At 47.0% G+C, this 18638-nt stretch overlaps 1 protein-coding gene across 1 annotated transcript in view; it reads left to right on the plus strand.

Moving 5' to 3' along the window:
- efnb3b (ephrin-B3b) overlaps positions 1–18638 on the plus strand; it is a 75992-nt gene that overhangs the window by 31413 nt on the left and 25941 nt on the right. Inside the window, exon 2 of the mRNA XM_035626493.2 lies at positions 7350–7639. Coding sequence (XP_035482386.1) covers positions 7350–7639 — 290 coding nt within the window. The remainder of the gene's footprint in view (positions 1–7349; positions 7640–18638) is intronic.

Genomic DNA, 18638 nt, shown 5'->3' on the forward strand with positions numbered 1-18638 from the left:
GTTTTACATTCAACCTGACATTTCAATTCTGACATATTTGTGGAAGGTTTGGCTGCAGTGCACAGCATTAGTCTGACCTATCCGTGCTGCAGCGGCATTGAGGGGGATAAACACGTTGACGGAAATTGTATGTTTGCGAGCAGCTTTTTATTCTGCTAACTAAAGCGATGCTCATTTACTGAACAGAGGTTTTAGGTTGGACACCATTCCACCATTTCCTCCGTAACAGGAAATGTTCAGAGGTATCTGGGCCATGCCTTCTAGAGAGACTCAAACTCTCATCAATTTACATTGAAGCTCGGTCTATACCCCTCTGTCGCCGCCTCAATCTGTCTCATACAAATGTATCTCTCTCTCTCTCTCTCTCTCTGCAGCTCTATAGACACTGTCAAAGACCACTTTCTCCAGGGTGTATGGTTCTTTAATGAAGACAGTAATAATGATTATGGATATTTTAAAACGGTCTGTCCGCCCTTTGCACTGATGGGATCATGCAAAGATAATGCCAAGATTCAAATAAATTATGACAGATTGGTTATTAATTCCTAGAACAGTTTAAAGTGACAAATACTCTGCCAAAGATAATAAGGGCATTAGATAATTTCCTTAGACTTTGATTGTTACTAAAATCAGTGGGGATTATTAAAAATAAAATTATTCCGTTTTTTTCCATAGAAATATGGCCTCACACCATCATTACGGATGATAATAGAATTTTTTTTAACGCAACAGCTCAAGTTTAACCTGCAAAATGGGCTTCAAACAGGCTCGCACCAGCTCTGAAAAAGCCCTATTCGATTACAGAACTGATCAAAGATCGGGTCAAGAAAAAAAATGAACACAGCAGGAGTCAAATTTAAAAGCTGAATCCTTTATCATGATCCCATCAGACGGAGCGGCAGACAGAAGATGTGGCCGAGACGTTCAGAGCGCAGCGGGTCAACTCGATGAAGCTGCTGCTCAGACAAATACGCCGTCAAAGACCGAGTGGAATTCATGTTTTATACACTTCTGACCATATGTTTTACGTTACATTCAGTTTCTGGTGTTTCTGGGCGACACAGCATACAGGGGTGCTGATTGCTGCAGCAGCACACTGGAAAATGATAGCCACTGCAGCCCCTTCTCTGTGGGTGCCCCGTGAAAAAATGTCCATCGTAGCAAGTGATTTAATCCAGCGCTGCGGCTTGAAATAATATTTGCCTTAACGTGGGTAAAACGGCCTGTCAGTAGGGTGAGATGATTTTACATTTCCAAATCTTTAGATCTATTTTCCTCACAGAGAAACTCTTAAAGCAAGTCAATGGCATGAAATGCATTGGGGGGGGGGGGGTTATTTATGGTGCAGAATTGGCTGAAATTCACACTTGTTTAAAGATTCCATGTGGGCTTAAGTGACATGTTCAAAATGGAGGTTTTCCGCTGAGTATGTGGGTGCGTGTCTTTGCTCATTGTGGCATTCTTTGGAAAGCACCTCTCCACCAAATGAGACCCAGCGGATTTGCTTTAGACAGCTACTAGATGGCCTGCAGGTGCTGCCGCTCAGCGGGTGTGTGTGTGTGTGTGTGTGTGTGTGTGTGTGTGTGTGTGTGTGTATGTGTGCGTGCTCGCTTGCCCTATGGAGTATGTATTCCTCCCGTAGCCGATCGGTTTGCTACTCTTTAGTGTGCGTGCTCCCCTGCCGTGCGTCTGACAGCGTGTGTACATTAAAAAAAAGAGGCGAGCGAGGCGGCGGGGGTGGGTGGACTCAGGGCCCCTGTCTGTGTGATTATGCTGTGTATACCATGAGATTAGTGCAGACAGCTTTATGCACAAGGCCCGCGATAAATCTCCCCCGCCACAGAACCGAATGCCGCCGTCGTTTATTATTCCCTAATAGATCAGTCCTTTGCTGTCTCCCCTCGGCTTCCTGCTCGCACCAGGTCGTGGTTAGCTCAAGGACACCTCAGCCCCCTCAGAGGACGGAGTCGGTCAAAGTTGAGGAGAGTTTTGAGCGAATCCTTCACGCTGATTTCATGTTAGTGTAGTTTGTACTCTCAGCCAACTTCATTGTCCTTCCCTCTTAGTCACCCTCCAGTCTTTTTTTATGCTGCACTTCATTTTTTTCCACATTTGTGCAGTTGCAATCTGTCCATGTTCTGGCTCTCTCTTTGTCCTTATGTGTTTGTTTCGATGCTTCATCACTTGGAATCCCGCCTCGCCCTTTTGTCTCCCGCTCGCTCTCTCCATCTCCCCATTTTCCTTTTCCGTCGCGTCTCCCACGGCCGCGGCGCTCACACCCGTCTGCACACTCTCACCCCCGCCTCCGCTCAATATTCTCATGTTCGCACAGACATACACACTTGCACACACACCCGCCCTTGTCTGCCCCCGCCACCCCCACCCCCACCCCCACCCCCTGGCTGCACCTGTGTGCCCGGCATTGGTCCGCGCGCGGCTCGGGTTGCCCCTGTGGAATCTGGGAAATGTTGGAGCCGTCCGATCCGCCGCCCAGAGCAGGTACAACGGTAGACAACACGCAGATGGACACACGGCGTCTGGGACGCAGTTGATAGCTTTTAAGTTTTTCACAGAAGTAATAGCTTTCATTTTTGGGTATTGACACGAAACCATCACAGAGTGGTGTACAATGTAAAAGGTTTATGACGACTGCATTGATAGAGTGGAAGGGGTAGGGGGGGTCGAGTGGAGGGTGAGAAGCAGGAGGTGTAAGAGGTCTGCAGGGAGGTCATCGAGAATGACACTTGAGTCTTCTCAGCTCAGCTCGGGGGTCATGCCGGGGCGGCGCTTGGGTTGAGAAAATGATGTTTCTGCTTTCATAAAAGAGCTGCGGAGAAGAAAAGAGAGTGAAGCCCCCCCGCGCCATGTTCCAAAGTGTGGCCACATGAATTGCTCCATTGTTAACGGCTGAGAAAAAGGGAAGGAGCACGAGAGGGGGAGAGAGAGAGAGAGGGGGGGGGGGGGGGGGGGGGGGGAGTGGACAGCAAAAGAGGTGAGGGAGAGGAGAAAACAAAACAGACAGTCTCTGAGACAGAGAGAATGTGTCTGGGAGCTAAATGGGGCCGAAAAGGAAACAGCAAAGGCAAAATGTGACGTTGCTCAGGGCTGTGTCTGATGGGATGATTTATTTAGATGTGGTTGCAGATGAACTCTATGAAGTTGTAGGTTCGCCTCCCTTCGCTCTTTCCCTCTCTGCACTTTGACCCTCCGTCCCCTCGAACCGCACGTCTCCGCCGGGAGTTCCATTCACTGGCCAGACCCGAAGGTGGATTCAATGCAGCAGTTGCAGAGTATATGAGTGGAGTGCAGTGCAGGTTTGTCGACACTGGCGCCGCTGCACAGAGAAGAGGGAAACTGTGCATTCTGAGATAAACTGTGCATTCTGAGATAAATGCACACTACTTTTCCTGCTCTACCATATGATTAGATTGGGGCAAGGTCTCCCTTCCCCATCCCATTTACAGTACACACACACACACACACACACCATTCACTCACACAGTAGATTAACCCGGGTTAACTCCGCAAATCTGACACCCTCAACATGGGACCTATCATAAAAATTGAGTTCCGTCGCAGGAATGTGCTGGAATTCACCGTCACTTTCTAACTTTCCATCTTCCTTTGTTCCCTTTCTCAAATGTTTTACCACGGTTTTTTTGTGTGTGTTTTTTGTCTTAGTGTTTCCTCTCTGCTTGTTCACCACTTTTCTTTTATTGTTGCTACATTCCTTGCCTTACATGTTCCATATTTTTCCACCACCCAACCCCCTGTAACATCACTGATTTTCTCTCTCTCTCTCTCTTTCTATTTCTATTTCTTTCTTTTTCAAGCACTGCACCTGCCCAGTGGCACTTTACTTAAACACCCATTCCGTCCCCTCTCCCTCTCCTTCCGTCTGTGCGTGTGTTTGCTCTGCCATTCTGCAATGCAGCTTGACTGTGACTCAGGGTACCATCAGATACCACTCGCACAATGCATCATGCAGGAAGCAAAAGGTGCTTGTTTCTCCAAGTGTGTGTGTTTGTGTGTGTGTGTGTGTGTTAGTGTGCCTGCGTGTGTGTGTGTGTGTGTGTGTGTGTGTGTGTGTGTGTGTGTGCGCGTGTGCGTGCGCGTGTGCGTGTGTATGTGTGTGTGTGTGTGTGTGTGTGTCAGGGGGTTCAGTGTTCATGTTTAGGGAAAAGCTAAACCTGTCTGTTTGGATGTGGGTGGATGTGTTTGGGCAAACCTTTTGTGTTTAGCAGGAGAGCATTTGTATGGGCGTGTGTGTGTGTGCGTGTGTGTGTGTTTGTGTGTGTGTGTTTTGAATAGATTTTTCTGTGTGGGCTCTGCCGCAGGAACCACCACCATGTTTACGGTTCATACTCCATAAATGGTGTGAGTGCTCGCCTGTGTGAGGCAGACAGGAAGGTGAAATATGTGTGTGTGTGTGTGTGTGTGTGTGTGTTGAGTGAAGCTGAGTGCCTACCTCTCCAGTCTGAGTACGGCCTGATAACCCGGGGTGACCTAGGTAATGAGAAGTTGAACAGTGGCTTCCCAGCAGGCCTCTGGGCCCGCCTCAGCCGAGGCGCCTCCACTTTTCAGTCTGCATTCTCGAGTTCCCCTCAGTGTGCGCCGCCGGCCAAACACACCAACAGATAAAGCTCACATCTCAATTTACTGCAGGTGCAAGGCTGTTAGCTCACAGTGCTAGGAGGAAGATGTAGCCCGCATGGAGGCAAAGGATGTGGTCGGAAAGATGCTGGCACAACTTAAGAGACTCATAAAATCCCTCTACCTCTTTCTGTTGGTGATGACTCGTGAAACCACAATATTGCCCTCTCTCACACACTGTTCCCCTTAGAAAACACCTTCAGTGTTGTCCGGCCGCACGAACACTCCGTTATCAATAGTTTGCTGTAAGACTGTTTTATCCTGAATAAAATTTTGGATTCTGGAGGATTATGTATGTAAATCGCTTACCTAGTATTTTCCGCAGTATTTGCGCTGGCAGGAATATGCTCTTGATTTTTGTGTGTGCAGTATGTAAAAAATGAGTTCTTCTCTCCCACTTAAAAACCTGCCACGTCACCGAGTAACATGCAACCATTTTTGACCATTAATGCATGTTTTAAACATCACAGCTTGTATTGCCTGCATGGCCAAGAGGAACAATATATATTGCATGTGGGAACCAGAACAATGATGGTCTGATATTTGCAAGAATATCAAGATACAGGTTCGCAGGTTTTAGTGAGCCACGCGTCAGTTTGGCTCATATTTTTAAGGAAGCATTCACATAATTGATGCAGAATAATACAGGAAAACACGGATTAAAAATGAAGTTGTTTATCCAAATGAAGTCACTACCATCAAAATCAGCTTGCTACTACCTAATGTTGTAAAAGATTAATTCAAATTAATTTTTTTCAGGGGAGGCCCGAAAGAAAATTGTTTGTCGCTGAAAGGTGGATTGAATTATTTAAAATAATCTATCCAATGATAATAATAATCAGTTGTTGCCGGTTATCGTTGTTAGGATTTGTCCCACTACAGTACAGCACAATTAAGCAACAAAATCCTCGGCCTGCTCACCGCTTTGTGATCCAGTGCTGTTCATTTTTTAATGGTCAAACAGTTGCCTGACAGCGGAACAGAGAGAATAATTAAGCAGGTCTGAGTGCTGCGACTCCCCGGTGTTCGTAACAGAAACGGCGTTTGAGTCCGAGGTAGCAGAAACTAGGCCTCGTAAAATTACAGGCATTGGCTTCGTCCCACTTCCACATCCATGTGTGACAATCATTTATTTTATTTTTTTATCTTTAACGCCTCTGAACACCGTCTTTCTTTTTCTTTCTCTCTATCGATCAGTTGTGGCATCTCTTTCCACAGGGGGCAGTCTCTATGGGTGTGCATGGACTGCCCTCTGTTTTCCCTCTGCTATTCAAGCATGCAAGCGGAGTGTCAAAGTGAAAGTCGTCAAGGGCTTCAGGAGCGAAGTTGACAAAGGGACATTCGGCATGTGAGAGTCTGAGTCATTTGTCGAGTTGATGCCCCTCTGTCTGCTGTACTTCATGGTCCCTGGTCCGGAGAGACCTCTGGAAGCTGTGCGCCCCCCCCCCCCATACTGCAACAGCACTCTTCATGTGGGCTTCTAGCTGCGTTCTGTCCAACCCAGTTGGGTCTGTGCAGATACGCAGACTTAATTTGCCTTTTCATGTGACATTTTTCCACCAAACCTCCCCTGTGTTTACTCCAGGAAAATGACCTTGTAGCAGCAAAGCCGTTTCACCGAAAGCCAGGGAAATATATATAATGACGAATTAAAGATAAACCATACTGGAAGCATACTTGTGTTAAATTGAATCAAAACGCCGCCTTAGATTCAGGCTGCAGGTTTCCCTCAGATGACAGGTGTCAAATCGTACCCATTTAGACAAGTAAAGGGCACATCCTCCATATCAGAGGATGACAGACTGATATCAAGACAGCTAATTAGCAAACTAATTAACCGTACCTACCTGTGATGTGGCGTTGGCATCTTCAGTGATGGTTGTCTGCCTGGTTCTTCCTCTGTGGACATGCCTCAGTTCTCACTGCTAAATATAAGGGATGAGAAGGGGAGAAAGAAGAAAAAAAAAAGAAAGAGCTCTGCGAGGAAAATTTGTATTGCAATGAAAGAGTTGCTTTGTCGCTGTTTACGATGTTTCACTCTCATTTTTCCATGCATACCTTTTTGCATTTCTGCATGCATCACACAGTCTCTGCGTACTTTATCGTTTGACATTTCTTTTGCACAATTTCATTGTTTGTTTTTTTGGGATTCCACGTCGCCGCAAGTAAACCTCAGGCCTTTTATTTTCATGGCAGTGTTACTCCTGCGTCTACACTTGGCCTTTGCATACATATGAAGTAAATGTTGCACTTAAAATGTACAAGATCACTTGGAAGTGGCTGTGAACAGAAGGCCCTCTTTGTGGGATAGTTCTCAGGAAAGAACTTTACTTAATGCCTTCTCATTTGGCTGAAGATTGGTGGTTATTTTCCTCAGGCGGATCATCAACTGGTGGTTAAATTCCCCTCCTTATTTTCCCGCTGCCACTTTGTGGGGGTCAACAGGGGATTGCGTGAGCCTGTGCGGTAAAAATTTATCTGTGCAGTCGACTGCACAGCAGTTCCTCTGTAAAGGCACCTGTTGCCCATGAAGGCGAGAAAATAATAACGAAGTGGTAGAATTAGGAGAGGTAAAGGACCCGTCTGTTGCCCATTCAGCAGCAGGGACAGGCGGCTGCAGACTGGTGTATATTGCTGCTGCTGGGCGCAAACGACTTTGGTCACTGATTCTCTGCCTTTTGATTTCCTCCCTCCAGGTTCAGGGACGATAAGGGCTACATTCTGTACCCTCAGATCGGGGACCGGCTGGACCTCATCTGCCCCCCGCTGGACACCGCCAGGTCCACGCCGGACTACGAGTTCTACAAGCTGTACCTCGTGGCGACGCGGGAGCAGGCGGACCGCTGCGAGGTGATGGGCCCCCCCAACATCGTGCTCACGTGCGACGAGCCCACGCGGGAGCGCCGCTTCACCATCAAGTTCCAGGAGTTCTCGCCCAACCTCTGGGGCCACGAGTTCAAGAGCATGCACGACTACTACATCATCGGTGAGTGGAGGATGCAGAACCAACACGGGAGATTGTGTGTTTACGGGCCTGCGCTTTATTGCGGTGTATGGGAGGCGACGGGGGGGTTGTTATGATTGCATGACTGATTTCTGATTGTGCCCGAGTGTGTTTGTTTATTTCACTGATGGTGGTGATGATTGGGCGGGTGTATTCGAAGTAATTAGCTCTGAGAATTGTGTGTGTGATCCGGTCCACGGCTGGATACAGTAGAGGACGTGCGCCGCAAACGAACGATGATGGCGCGATGAACATGTAATTTCCGGACATTCCAGGGGGGTCTTCTTCAAATGCAAACCTTACTGTAACCGTACGCTATTTGACTTATTTCTCCTCTATGGAATTGGGTACACTTGTCAAGGAAAAGAAGAAGAAGAAACAAAACAGTTTACATTCTTTTCATGTGTCCTTCTTTGCTACTTGACTGGGATGTTGTGTCTAGTGGAATACGGTTACATATGCGTGTCATTGCTGTTTCTTTGTCCTGCTCGGCTGCCGCGCTGGGCCCCCCCCGGGCCTGTTTATTGCTCCCACCATCCTCGCAGTGACCGCAAACAGCGAAGCGCAGTTTGTTTTGCAGCGTTCCGCATGTTTGTTTGCAGTTAGGCTGTGTCAGGACCTGATGAGGTCATCACGGCGAGCTCGGCCAAACGTTTGTATCGCACAGAGCAATCGGCGTGGAAAGGTCGGGTCAACCGAAACCTGCGGGGTTGTGTTTTAAATACCCGACTGAGAGCCAAGAGAGTTCAGCGTGCACAACTAGAGCAATGCACGCGGCACACACACATTGACGCACACACACACACACACACACAAGTTTCCAGTGTAAACACAAGCAGCTTTAAAACACCTCGGGAGTGAGAGTGAGCATGGGAGACAAAGAGAGAGCGAGACCCTGTTTGATTCCCATAGCTCTCCTCCCGCGCACCTGCAAGCTGTATCCACTCAGGTGTGCAAATGATCTTTTCATTTCTTTTTATCTGCCCCCCCCCCCCCCCCCCCCCCCCCCACACACACACACACACACACACACTCACCCTAAAAACGAGGAGGAGGAGGAGGAAGCCGGGACAGCCATGGAGCGACAGGCCGAACGAAGAGAATATAAGATCCCTCGAAGTTTGTGAAGTCCCACGCGTCTGTTTGTCTTCTATATTTGATCACACTTTTCAGGTGCACCGAGGGGGGGGGGGGGGTTTCACTATCAGCCCTCGTAACCGGCGTGTTTGTGAAGAGAGGTGAGGCCCTGGGCTTATTTCTCCTGCACCCTGTATCATTATCAGCATACATACAAGTATTTCTCTCCGATTAGATACGAGATATGTAGTGTGTGTGTGTGTGTGTGTGTGTGTGTGTGTGTGTGTGTGTGTGTGTGTGTGTGTGTGCGTGTGTGTACGTGTGTGTGAATGAAACAGGAATTTGGCCCAAAATTGGCCTGATAAGTACAGGGGAGAACTTAATGCCACCTGCTGATACCTGATTAAGATATTGAAGGGCAGAATGCAAATCGCCATCAAATATAGCTGCAAGTCACCGACATGTGTGCGATACATTGAACAGACTCCCTGATAGCTAAATAAAACTACCTCTTGGTTTAAAATCTGTTTTATGTGTGTTGATAGATTGAGTTTTTTTTTAATATATTTGTCACTGTTGTGAAATTATCCCAGCGAGCTAATGCTTGTTTGTAACACTATACGGCATATTACAGTGTAGATGTATCGCTGGGAAACATTAACATGCATCTACCCACAGTTGGTTTAAATTGTTATATGATTAAATGTTCGTTTAGAGTCAAATAGACACTCATTTAGCGCAATTTCTCAGAACGTCTTCCTTCTCTAGAGATGCAGCACGTGCACTTTGTAAGTGATAGATGGTTGACAGATTTTGCTGTTGTTCTCGTTCAGAATTCACAAAACCCCAAAACTCAACCCAGAAGTTGGGAAATCGGCTCAATACATTACTATTGCAACACAACAGGTTTGAAGCTAGTTATATCACCCAGAGATGTTGTTAGTAATTTCCAGCTCATGGACCGCAGTGTGCTGCAAAATATCTCTGGACTAGTATGCGTCAAGGTATTAAACAGCATACCAGTACCACGAGCTCTGCAGTGTTAAGGGACTGACTGTTTGCTTTTCTTCTCGGGTAACTCAAGTTATTCAAAGTGACCCGGGGTTCAAAGTTTTAACCTTACACAAGTGCACACAGTGATTACACACCCGGTCGATAATTACGCACCCAGTCAGCTTCTTATCATGCACAAAGCCAGTGCACATGGGAGACCGGCCATCAATAAACGCATTTCTTTTTTTCTTTTCCTTCTTTTAATATTTCCCGTAAACATGAATTGCGTCGCCCTGCGGTGGTGTCAATACACACTTGAAACGCTCGCAGGGCCGAAAACATGTGAGCAGAAAGGCCAGATGCTGTCCAAAGTCTCCGTCTTGCCCGTCTCCCGTCCTCCTCCACTCCCACCTGGCACACGGGAGTGTCCAGAGATAGAAACGCCTTTATCTCCACACCCAGGCCAGACCGATCGATTGACAGCCCCAGCCCAATCAATGACAGCAGCAAGGTCACGCGCGCGCGCTTCCTCTCTCTTGCGCGCGCACGCACACACACACACACACACACACACACACACACAAAAATACAGGTTTACCTCACACATTTGCAGGGAGGGATGGCTGGCGAAGTGACGAAGTGAGGAGACGGACGAGGAGCTGATCGTAGTGAGTATTCGGTACTGACAACTCATTGATCACAACACCAGATATCTTTGTGCGTGGCGAGCAGCGTGTCTTTGATCGTGCGTCCTTAATGAAGAATTGTATCGAGTCTCTCACCAGAGCTCCTGTGTACTTAATGAGGCCGTGAGATAATTAATAACCGTTAATCCTGCTGCTCATTTGAAGCCACGTATCTGCTGCAGCTTGTGCGAGCTGAACCGGCTCTGCAGGGAGGATATCATACTTACTGCACACGCTGTGGACTAGGGCGTCCCCGAATGTAGGTCCTGTACACGTATGTTTGTGCATGTGTGTTAAGGGCACCGATGTATGCAGAGGCCTCGGGGAAATCTTCGTTTAATTAACCTATAGCACAGTGTGATTTAATTTGCACACAGTGCAGACCGGGCACACGCGGAAAAGTGTACGTGAGTGGTTGGATGGTGGAACAGAAGGAGGAAACAAAGCGGCGGAGGTGAATTTCAAAGTTAAACCCATTACAGATTGCCAGTAATTCGCTTCAAGTGCACCGTGGAAATCTGTTTCCGCCGCACAAACATTCCTATATAATTCGATTTTCACATTGGGACCATCAACAAGTGGAGTTATAGATCGTTACAAGAGAAAATAATCTTCGTGTCTTGAGAAAGAATCAAGTAATCCAAACAAAAAATCCAGAGTTTCCCTTTGTATTCTTTGCACCCACTAATGCATCACAGATGCCGCAGTTTCTGTAATCAGATTACTTGAATCCCATTCAATGTAATTCAAAATTTCCGTGTCCTGGCGAGAGGGGAGAAAGGGTGGGGAAAATTGATTAGTTATACTCATTGATTGATGTTTTCATTCATAACATGAGGTCAGAGTTTATGTAAACCCGTCTCTCTGTCACACACTCTTGCGCTCTCACTCTCTCTCACCCTCCGTTTCGTCTATGTCTCTCCCTCAGTCTCTCCCTCTCTATTTTCTCCTCATCTCTTATGCCATTCAAATCCCACCACACACACACACACACACACACAGACAGACACAGACATGCTCAGTACATCAACCCAAAACCGCAGATCAAGCCTTTCACTGCTCTTAATGAATCCTTTGAAAGCAGGCGCCAGGGCCTTGTGTAACACACACTCTTTGCATGCATGCACAAGAACACGTACATTGACAATCAGAGTGCGGTCTTGATGGCGTGTCTTATTAATGAGAACTGCGGGAGGAAACTGTCTCCATGCAGCTGATTTGGTTTGCAGCTTTAGAAGACAGTGCACACATGGGGAGAACAGAGGAGCTGCTGTTGAAACTGGTCCAGGATCAGTTGCTTTCAAAGGGTCAGTTCACCCACATTTACAAAAAAAGGAATTTTTTTTTTAATCTGAGAGGTATCCAAGCCGTGTACATGGTTTTTAGTTTTATACGCCCAGGATTTTAAAGATATTTAGAAAATGACAAAAAATGTAAATAAAAACAGCAACATCTCCAGATGATGTCCTTCTTAGTCTGGACTATACACCCGAGAAATAGTCGCTATAAAATCTGATGAAAACATGTAATGTGGATTTATGTATACATTTTTTCTGCTGTTGTAATTTTGGTGAACATGTCCATAACCCTGCAGCGTTTTGGAGATTAATTCTAAGGCACAGGGGGCAGTTATTTTCATATTTGTTCACAATGCAACCTAATGTAATATTAAAATAAATATGCAGAGCAGGATGAGGGGGGGGAAACAATCAAACAAAACATTTAATAAGTGGGAATCCTGTTTACTTTATGACCCAAAGTGGCAAACACCAACGAAGTTATATGAAAGTGGGTTTAAATACCCATCAGGTAATAGGCCTGGCTAGCAGTCGAACATATGCCATATTCTTTGGAGATTGAATAATGGAAGAGAAAGCTGAAAATATGCTTAGGAGCTGAGTCACAACAAGTGTGTGTGTGTGTGTGTGGGGGGGGGGGGGGGGGGGGGGGGGGGGGGTCCAAAGATGCCTTTACAATTATGAAGGAAAGGAAAGGAGTGAAGCGGAGACAAAAAAGGAAGTAAGAGATGGAAGGAGATGACAACAGACAGAGGCAGGTCTGTCGCTGTGTGCACTGATTTGAATGGGTGGTGAGTGTCAGGTGAAACACACAGACAGCATTTCATCTGACGGTTGACACTGAAGCAACGCGGTCACTTTCAATCACCGCTGCTGCCGTCAAGGCAGTAGGACTCAGACACACACACATGAATAAATGAATGCACACACACGCACATGTTTGTACACACACACCAAGTTGCACGCCAGCAGTGAATGATTGCAGGCTCACAGTCAACATACATATGACCTCATATGTGAGTGTCCACCCCTCACACACACACACACACACACGCACACACACACACACACACACACACACACACACTCACACCAGTAATCATCCCTGGTGCTCACACTAACATATGCATGCTCACATCGCCATACGCAGGGGCTTTCTCATAAATGTATGCACTCACACACGCACTGTGGCATTCAAAGCTGGGCTGTGGTTGTAAACATGCACTAAATGCTCTCAAAATAGCTCACGCACGCATACACCAAAGGACACACAAAGATTGGTCAAATCTGTTGTGGTCGACGGGTCGGTCGTCGCGGGACTGCAGCGCTGTTGTTGTTGTTGCACACTGAGCCATATGGCAGTGTGTTTGTGTGCGCGTGCACGTGAGCGGCAGATACAGGTACGTCAGTCCGTTTTTGTGTGCGGCCATGCGGCGCCGACGTGCACGCATGGATATATAGGATGGACGTGAAGGAACTGTGTTTTTTTGCGAGCGGGGATGAACGACTCCCAGTGGGGTGTTTAGGGAGCAGGGCCCCCTGGGGCTTTGCTGAGAGCCTAGTGCCTGCTATTGTTCAACGGCAGAGATAAACAACCCAACCCACACCCGCACCATCCCCTCACTAATATGAATAATAGACGAGCTGACTACAGCTTGCACACCTAGAAAAATAACTCTGTGTGTGCATGTTTGTGTCTTTGGGTAAGGTTATCCGTTTTAGCGGAAAGTCAATCCGCTATGTTGGTGCATTTGCGTGTTTTGCAGTTGTCTGGCATCTCACTCTCTGTTCTGTTAACTTTATTTTCTCTCCTTCTCCTTTGTCTCATTTGTGTATTTATGTATGTGTCTGTGTTCTTTAAATTGTGTGTCGCCTTTTTCATCTTTAATTGCAACTTGTGTGCAGTTATGCGTGTGTGTGTGTATGGGTAGTTATTGTTGGGCATCACGGGGACCTGTGCAGCGCGTGCAGACATCAATGTGTTCAATAATGCAGGGGTATTCACTGGTTTATTTATCAGGGTTAAGCTGAAATAAATGACACAGAATCCAAATGAAGGAGGTGGGAAGGACAGAAGAAGGCGAGGAGAGGGGGGGGGGGGGGGGATGAGAGACGGATGAAGAGAGCAAAACGATGGAACGACTGCGAAACAGAGTGAAATAGAGGAGAGAGAAGAGACAATGGAGGAGAGGAAGCGGAGAGAAACGCTGCACTGCAGCCTAAATGAGCTGCACCTCCCTGCCACTCTGCGTTAGTTTATGATTCCCCCATGTACATACGTGCGCGGCCGCCCGTGCACGTGCACAACTTTGTTTGTGACTGCAGTGAGGGAGGGCCAACGTGTGAGATTCGCGGAAAAGGATAGAGGAATAGAAAGCAGCTGGGTGGAAGAGATGGGGAATCCAGGGACTCGGAGAAATCTATATCTGCTGAATATTTGATCAAGTTTAAGCCCTCGGATTTGAGCCTCCTGCCAGGCTCTGAAGCAACCACAGACGCAGGGGAGAGCAGAGGAAGGGCTGCAGGAAGGGGGTAGAGGAGCGGGCGAGGGAGAGAGAAACAAGATGACCACGGTGAAGGGATTAAGGCTCGGGGTTGTTTTATACTGAATAATCCCGCTGAAATGGAAATGCTGGTGTGGCACTACATTGCCAGGCCTCACTTCGGGTATATGTAAAAACGTAGATACCTGTTGGGAAAATGCTCATGCCAACATCAGCACCTTTATCGTTATTTTTTTTTTTTTGTCCAGTGCCCTAAAACCCCTTTTACAAGCACCAGCCCAAAAAATGTCACACACAGAAAGATCACGATTTCTCCTTATATTCCATTAAGGATCCCGGTCACTTCTGAATGGTATCACTTTAGAGTTTAGTATCAAAAAAATCCCAAACTATTCCAAGGTTCTGAGAAACACGGGCACGGTGAAGAAGACAGAAAGAAAGTAATTCTTGTATTAATGTTTTCATTTGTATGCATTCCTGTTCCAATCCAAGCAAATGCTGTTGCAGTGATTTTGAGCTGTTAAAACGGTTACACGCAAAATGTTGCGGCCTCGTGCTTTGAAAGAATATATGTTTGTGAAGGTTGTGTGAAATCAGATGCCATTCCAAATCAGGATGGCAACTTGTCACGGGTGTGTTTGTTTGGTATGTTGTTTTGTTGTGATAATTAAATCACAATTAAAGAAATATTCCCCCCCTAACCTGAAATATCACACAACGTTACTTGTTCTGACTTTATGTATTTATAATAGTTAGGGCTTTGATCATTTGGTAAAATTCATGAAGGAATATGAAGGTTAAGTAACAAAGTGAGTTGAGGTTTTTGGACCTGCCCACCCGTGTGCTGTGACTGCTGAGCTTCTTACCTGGCAAGATTCTCCATTACAAAAATTGCAAAACACCTACAGACCAGCCCGCTCTCTTCCCCGACCACCGTGAATCTCGCCGTAAGTAGTAACACACCGAAAAGTTGTTACACATTTCTCAACTTCAAGGCGTTCACATCTGTTGTGGCCCCCGCGGGACATGCCGAGAGTTTGCTCCAAGCCAACCCCTGACAACTATTTTGAGCTGGACCTGAGACTGCTTTTCTAGCCCACAACACATTTTTCACACTCCACCAAACACATCAAATTCCTTGGGCGACCGGCCTCAGTTAAACTCTCATGCGTGAAAATAGCCTCAAATAAAGTGCAAAAGAGGAAAATGGAATAGAATAGGTCAGCAGGGGTTTGGCGCAATGAATCCAACTAATTTCCTCACTAGAGATGAAGTATATCTGCATCTCTCAATGGATAAGTGAAAGTGAACACAGGAAAAGATGACTATTTTAAAGAATAGTACACAACTCAAGTGTTCTTTTAAATGATTAGGCCGGAGAATCCCCTGATCTTCGCCGTATACATCCTCATTATATGCATGGGAATAAGATATGTACACTTAAATACATTGGAAGCCACCAATGCGCAACATACTGTATGTTGACATCTTTATTGTGGGATTACAAATGAGGTCAAGGCATTTCTGGCAAAGATAATGGGGCGGAGGAGAGGGACGAGAGTGAGCTGATGTAAAGTGACACAGGGAGAGAGCGGGGGATATTTTGGCAAGAAAAAGACGAGAGAGAGAAGAGGAGGGTGAAGCTGAAAAAAAAAAAAGATGTGTGCTGGGTGTGAGTAAGAGAAAGTGACAGATCGCCTGGCCGATTTAGGTCAGCAATCAGCCGCACTACTGTCTACGAGATTGGTTGTGTGAGTGTGTGTGTGTCTGATGTTGGTTGACTGCTTATATACTTATTTATGTGTGTGTGTGTGTGTGTGTGTGTGTGTGTGTGTGTGTGTGTGTGTGTGTGTGTGTGTGTGTGGGCGGGAGGGGTTGTAGTTGGTGCATTTGTGGGTGTTGGTGTGTGGTTGTGTGTCATGTTTGTGTGTGTGTGTGTGTGTGTGTGTGTATGTGTGTGTGTGTGTGTGCGTGTGTGTGAGTGTGTTTGGAAGGCCGACTGTGTGGAGAGTTTGTGTTTGTAGTTGTGTTGGTGGGGTGGGGGTAGATTGCGTGAGCGAGTGTGAATACGTCTCTCCTGTTAAAGGTCGGACAAGAAGAATCCCTCCCTAATTGGATTGGGCCTGGTTAACATTGTATGATTCATTTAACCTTCCTACGCTGTCTGTCTCACACGCCAATACACACAAACACACAAACTTTTCCCGTTCCCCGTCGCAGCCCGACACACAAAGGCGCCATTGTGCTGCTGACGTCCGCCGAGGACCCTTTTTGCAGAAGGATGTGTGTTTCCCGACAGTCAGACGTGGGGGAGTTCAAAACAAGCGCACCTCTCGGCTGACCTCTGCCACCAGCAGAACCCATTAGCCTGCTAATATAGCCTTGATTTAGTGCCCAGGTTCAAGCAAACATGACCCCTGATCAGCATAATGAACGTGTTCACATGGACAGATGCGTAGCCTCACACACGGACAGGCAGACGTGATACGTGTGTCTTCTACTTATACATACTGACAAACTTTGTGTTCAAAGTTTTCCATCTGCTCTGCCCTTTGAGTTTATTGGAATGACTAAATGACTTAGGCTATATTCTTATTTATCTTCCATTGTGATAGGGGAATTAAAAAATGGCTGCAGCAAGGCCCTGGTTAGTCTAGCTTAGCGTAAAGACTGGCAGCAGTGACTAACATTACAATGATGTTATTTGGGTAATTGCCTAACCTGTGCATGAACAGAAATGGAAACCAGCAAGTTGTGAGTTGCAAGGTGGAGCTACAGGCCTATTTCTTGTTAGAAACAAGTCGGTGGGCACAAGTTTTGGTTCTGGCCTCGGTCCCAATGCTAGGGACGTCATCAGGTGTGTGCCTGGGCTTTGGACAAAGTCAGGCGTGCTGTTTCCCCTCGCTTCCAGTCTTTAGGCATCAATCTTCTCATCTAACTCTCGGAAAGAAAATGTATGCGCGTCCCAAGGACAAAGCAGTCACATGTACACCGCTGCTGGCACGTTTTATTCCAGTAGTTTTCTCTGGAAGTTGCAGGCATGATCTTTGCCATGTGTCAGGGAGATTATGGTGTTCCATGGTGCAAGATTGGACCCGGCAGCTGTTCAGAAAGAACAGAAAGGAGAGAAAGAGTAAATTACAGATGAGCTAGAATAACTTAAGCAGGCGGAGGAAGAGGGGGAGAAACAGAGGGGAGCGGAGGAAGGGTCGGCCTGTGTGCCGCGAGGAGACAGTAGTAGAAAACAGTGTTGACACTCAGCAGAGCATGAGGGCCCACGGCTCAAAGATATAAGGACAAACAATCAGCTGCAAATCCCTTTAAACCACCCTTTAAGCAGCCCTAATTACCCCCCAAAACTCCACAAAGAACATCATTATCGCTCAGCGCTCGTGCGCGGGCCTGTTGTGTCCGTGCGTGCGTGTGTGCGCTCCGCTTGTTTGTTGAAGAGTGATTCATTAGCGGACTGGCTGTTTACTTGTTCTTGACTAATCGTCATTGTTGTGCGATACTTTGGGTGCAATTCACAAATACAACGAGGCATTTTCTGTAGTTTTTTACCCCCAACCTCTAATTGTCAGAGCCATAATCCCCCCCCCCCCCTTCTCTCTCTCATCCTTACTTATTTTTCCTCCAGGGTCAACTGAAGCCCAAAAATAAAAGTGTTGTCCGCACAGGAGAGCCAAGCGTTTTTATAAGGACTTAGAATGCACAGGTCGTGCAAGCCAAGAAAGCTGGGAGGTGGAACGAGCGAGTGGAACTAATGATCCCGATGCTGCCGTGGTCCGTGCAAGTCCGTGTGGCGAGCTGCAGGGCCAGACGGGGGCGAGGCGCGATGGTCACAACTCAGTGGCAGGGTGTAGCGTGTCGAATGTCACAGGGAGCGGGAGCACCGAGCAAGTGAAACGGCAAAGACTTTCAGCTGGAGACGACATCAAGTAGTCCCCGCGGTTCAAATATTAATCCTCTCTGTTCCCTCCGGGGGGGCTTATCATCCATATTAGTGCCACACATCGGCTGCTGCTGTACTCGCCGATTACATATTGATGGGGTGAGGGGGATTGGGTTGAGGGGGGTATTTAATTGAATACCCCCATCATGGAGGGTCTCGTTCCTCCACTTCAGACTACCTCAAGTGGGTGGGGGAAGGTGAAGCGGGTTTGCCACTTCTGTGTGTATGTGTATGTGTGTGTGTGTTCAAATGTTTGTGTCCAATGGCCTTTTGTCCGCCGGCACCCACCCCCAGCTCCAGCTTTAGATCCGGGCCCTCACCACAGCTCCAGCCCTGCTAACCACTGGTTTAATATATGCAATTAAGAAGCTAATTAGAGTAATTAATTCAGCCAGGGCCAAGGCCCAGCCTGGCCCCTATTCACAGCTTTGGAACTGCCATAATCCTCCTCCCTAAAACGCACACACACAC

Source organism: Scophthalmus maximus, chromosome 2 (assembly GCF_022379125.1).
Source record: "Scophthalmus maximus strain ysfricsl-2021 chromosome 2, ASM2237912v1, whole genome shotgun sequence".
Classification (NCBI taxonomy): domain Eukaryota; kingdom Metazoa; phylum Chordata; class Actinopteri; order Pleuronectiformes; family Scophthalmidae; genus Scophthalmus; species Scophthalmus maximus.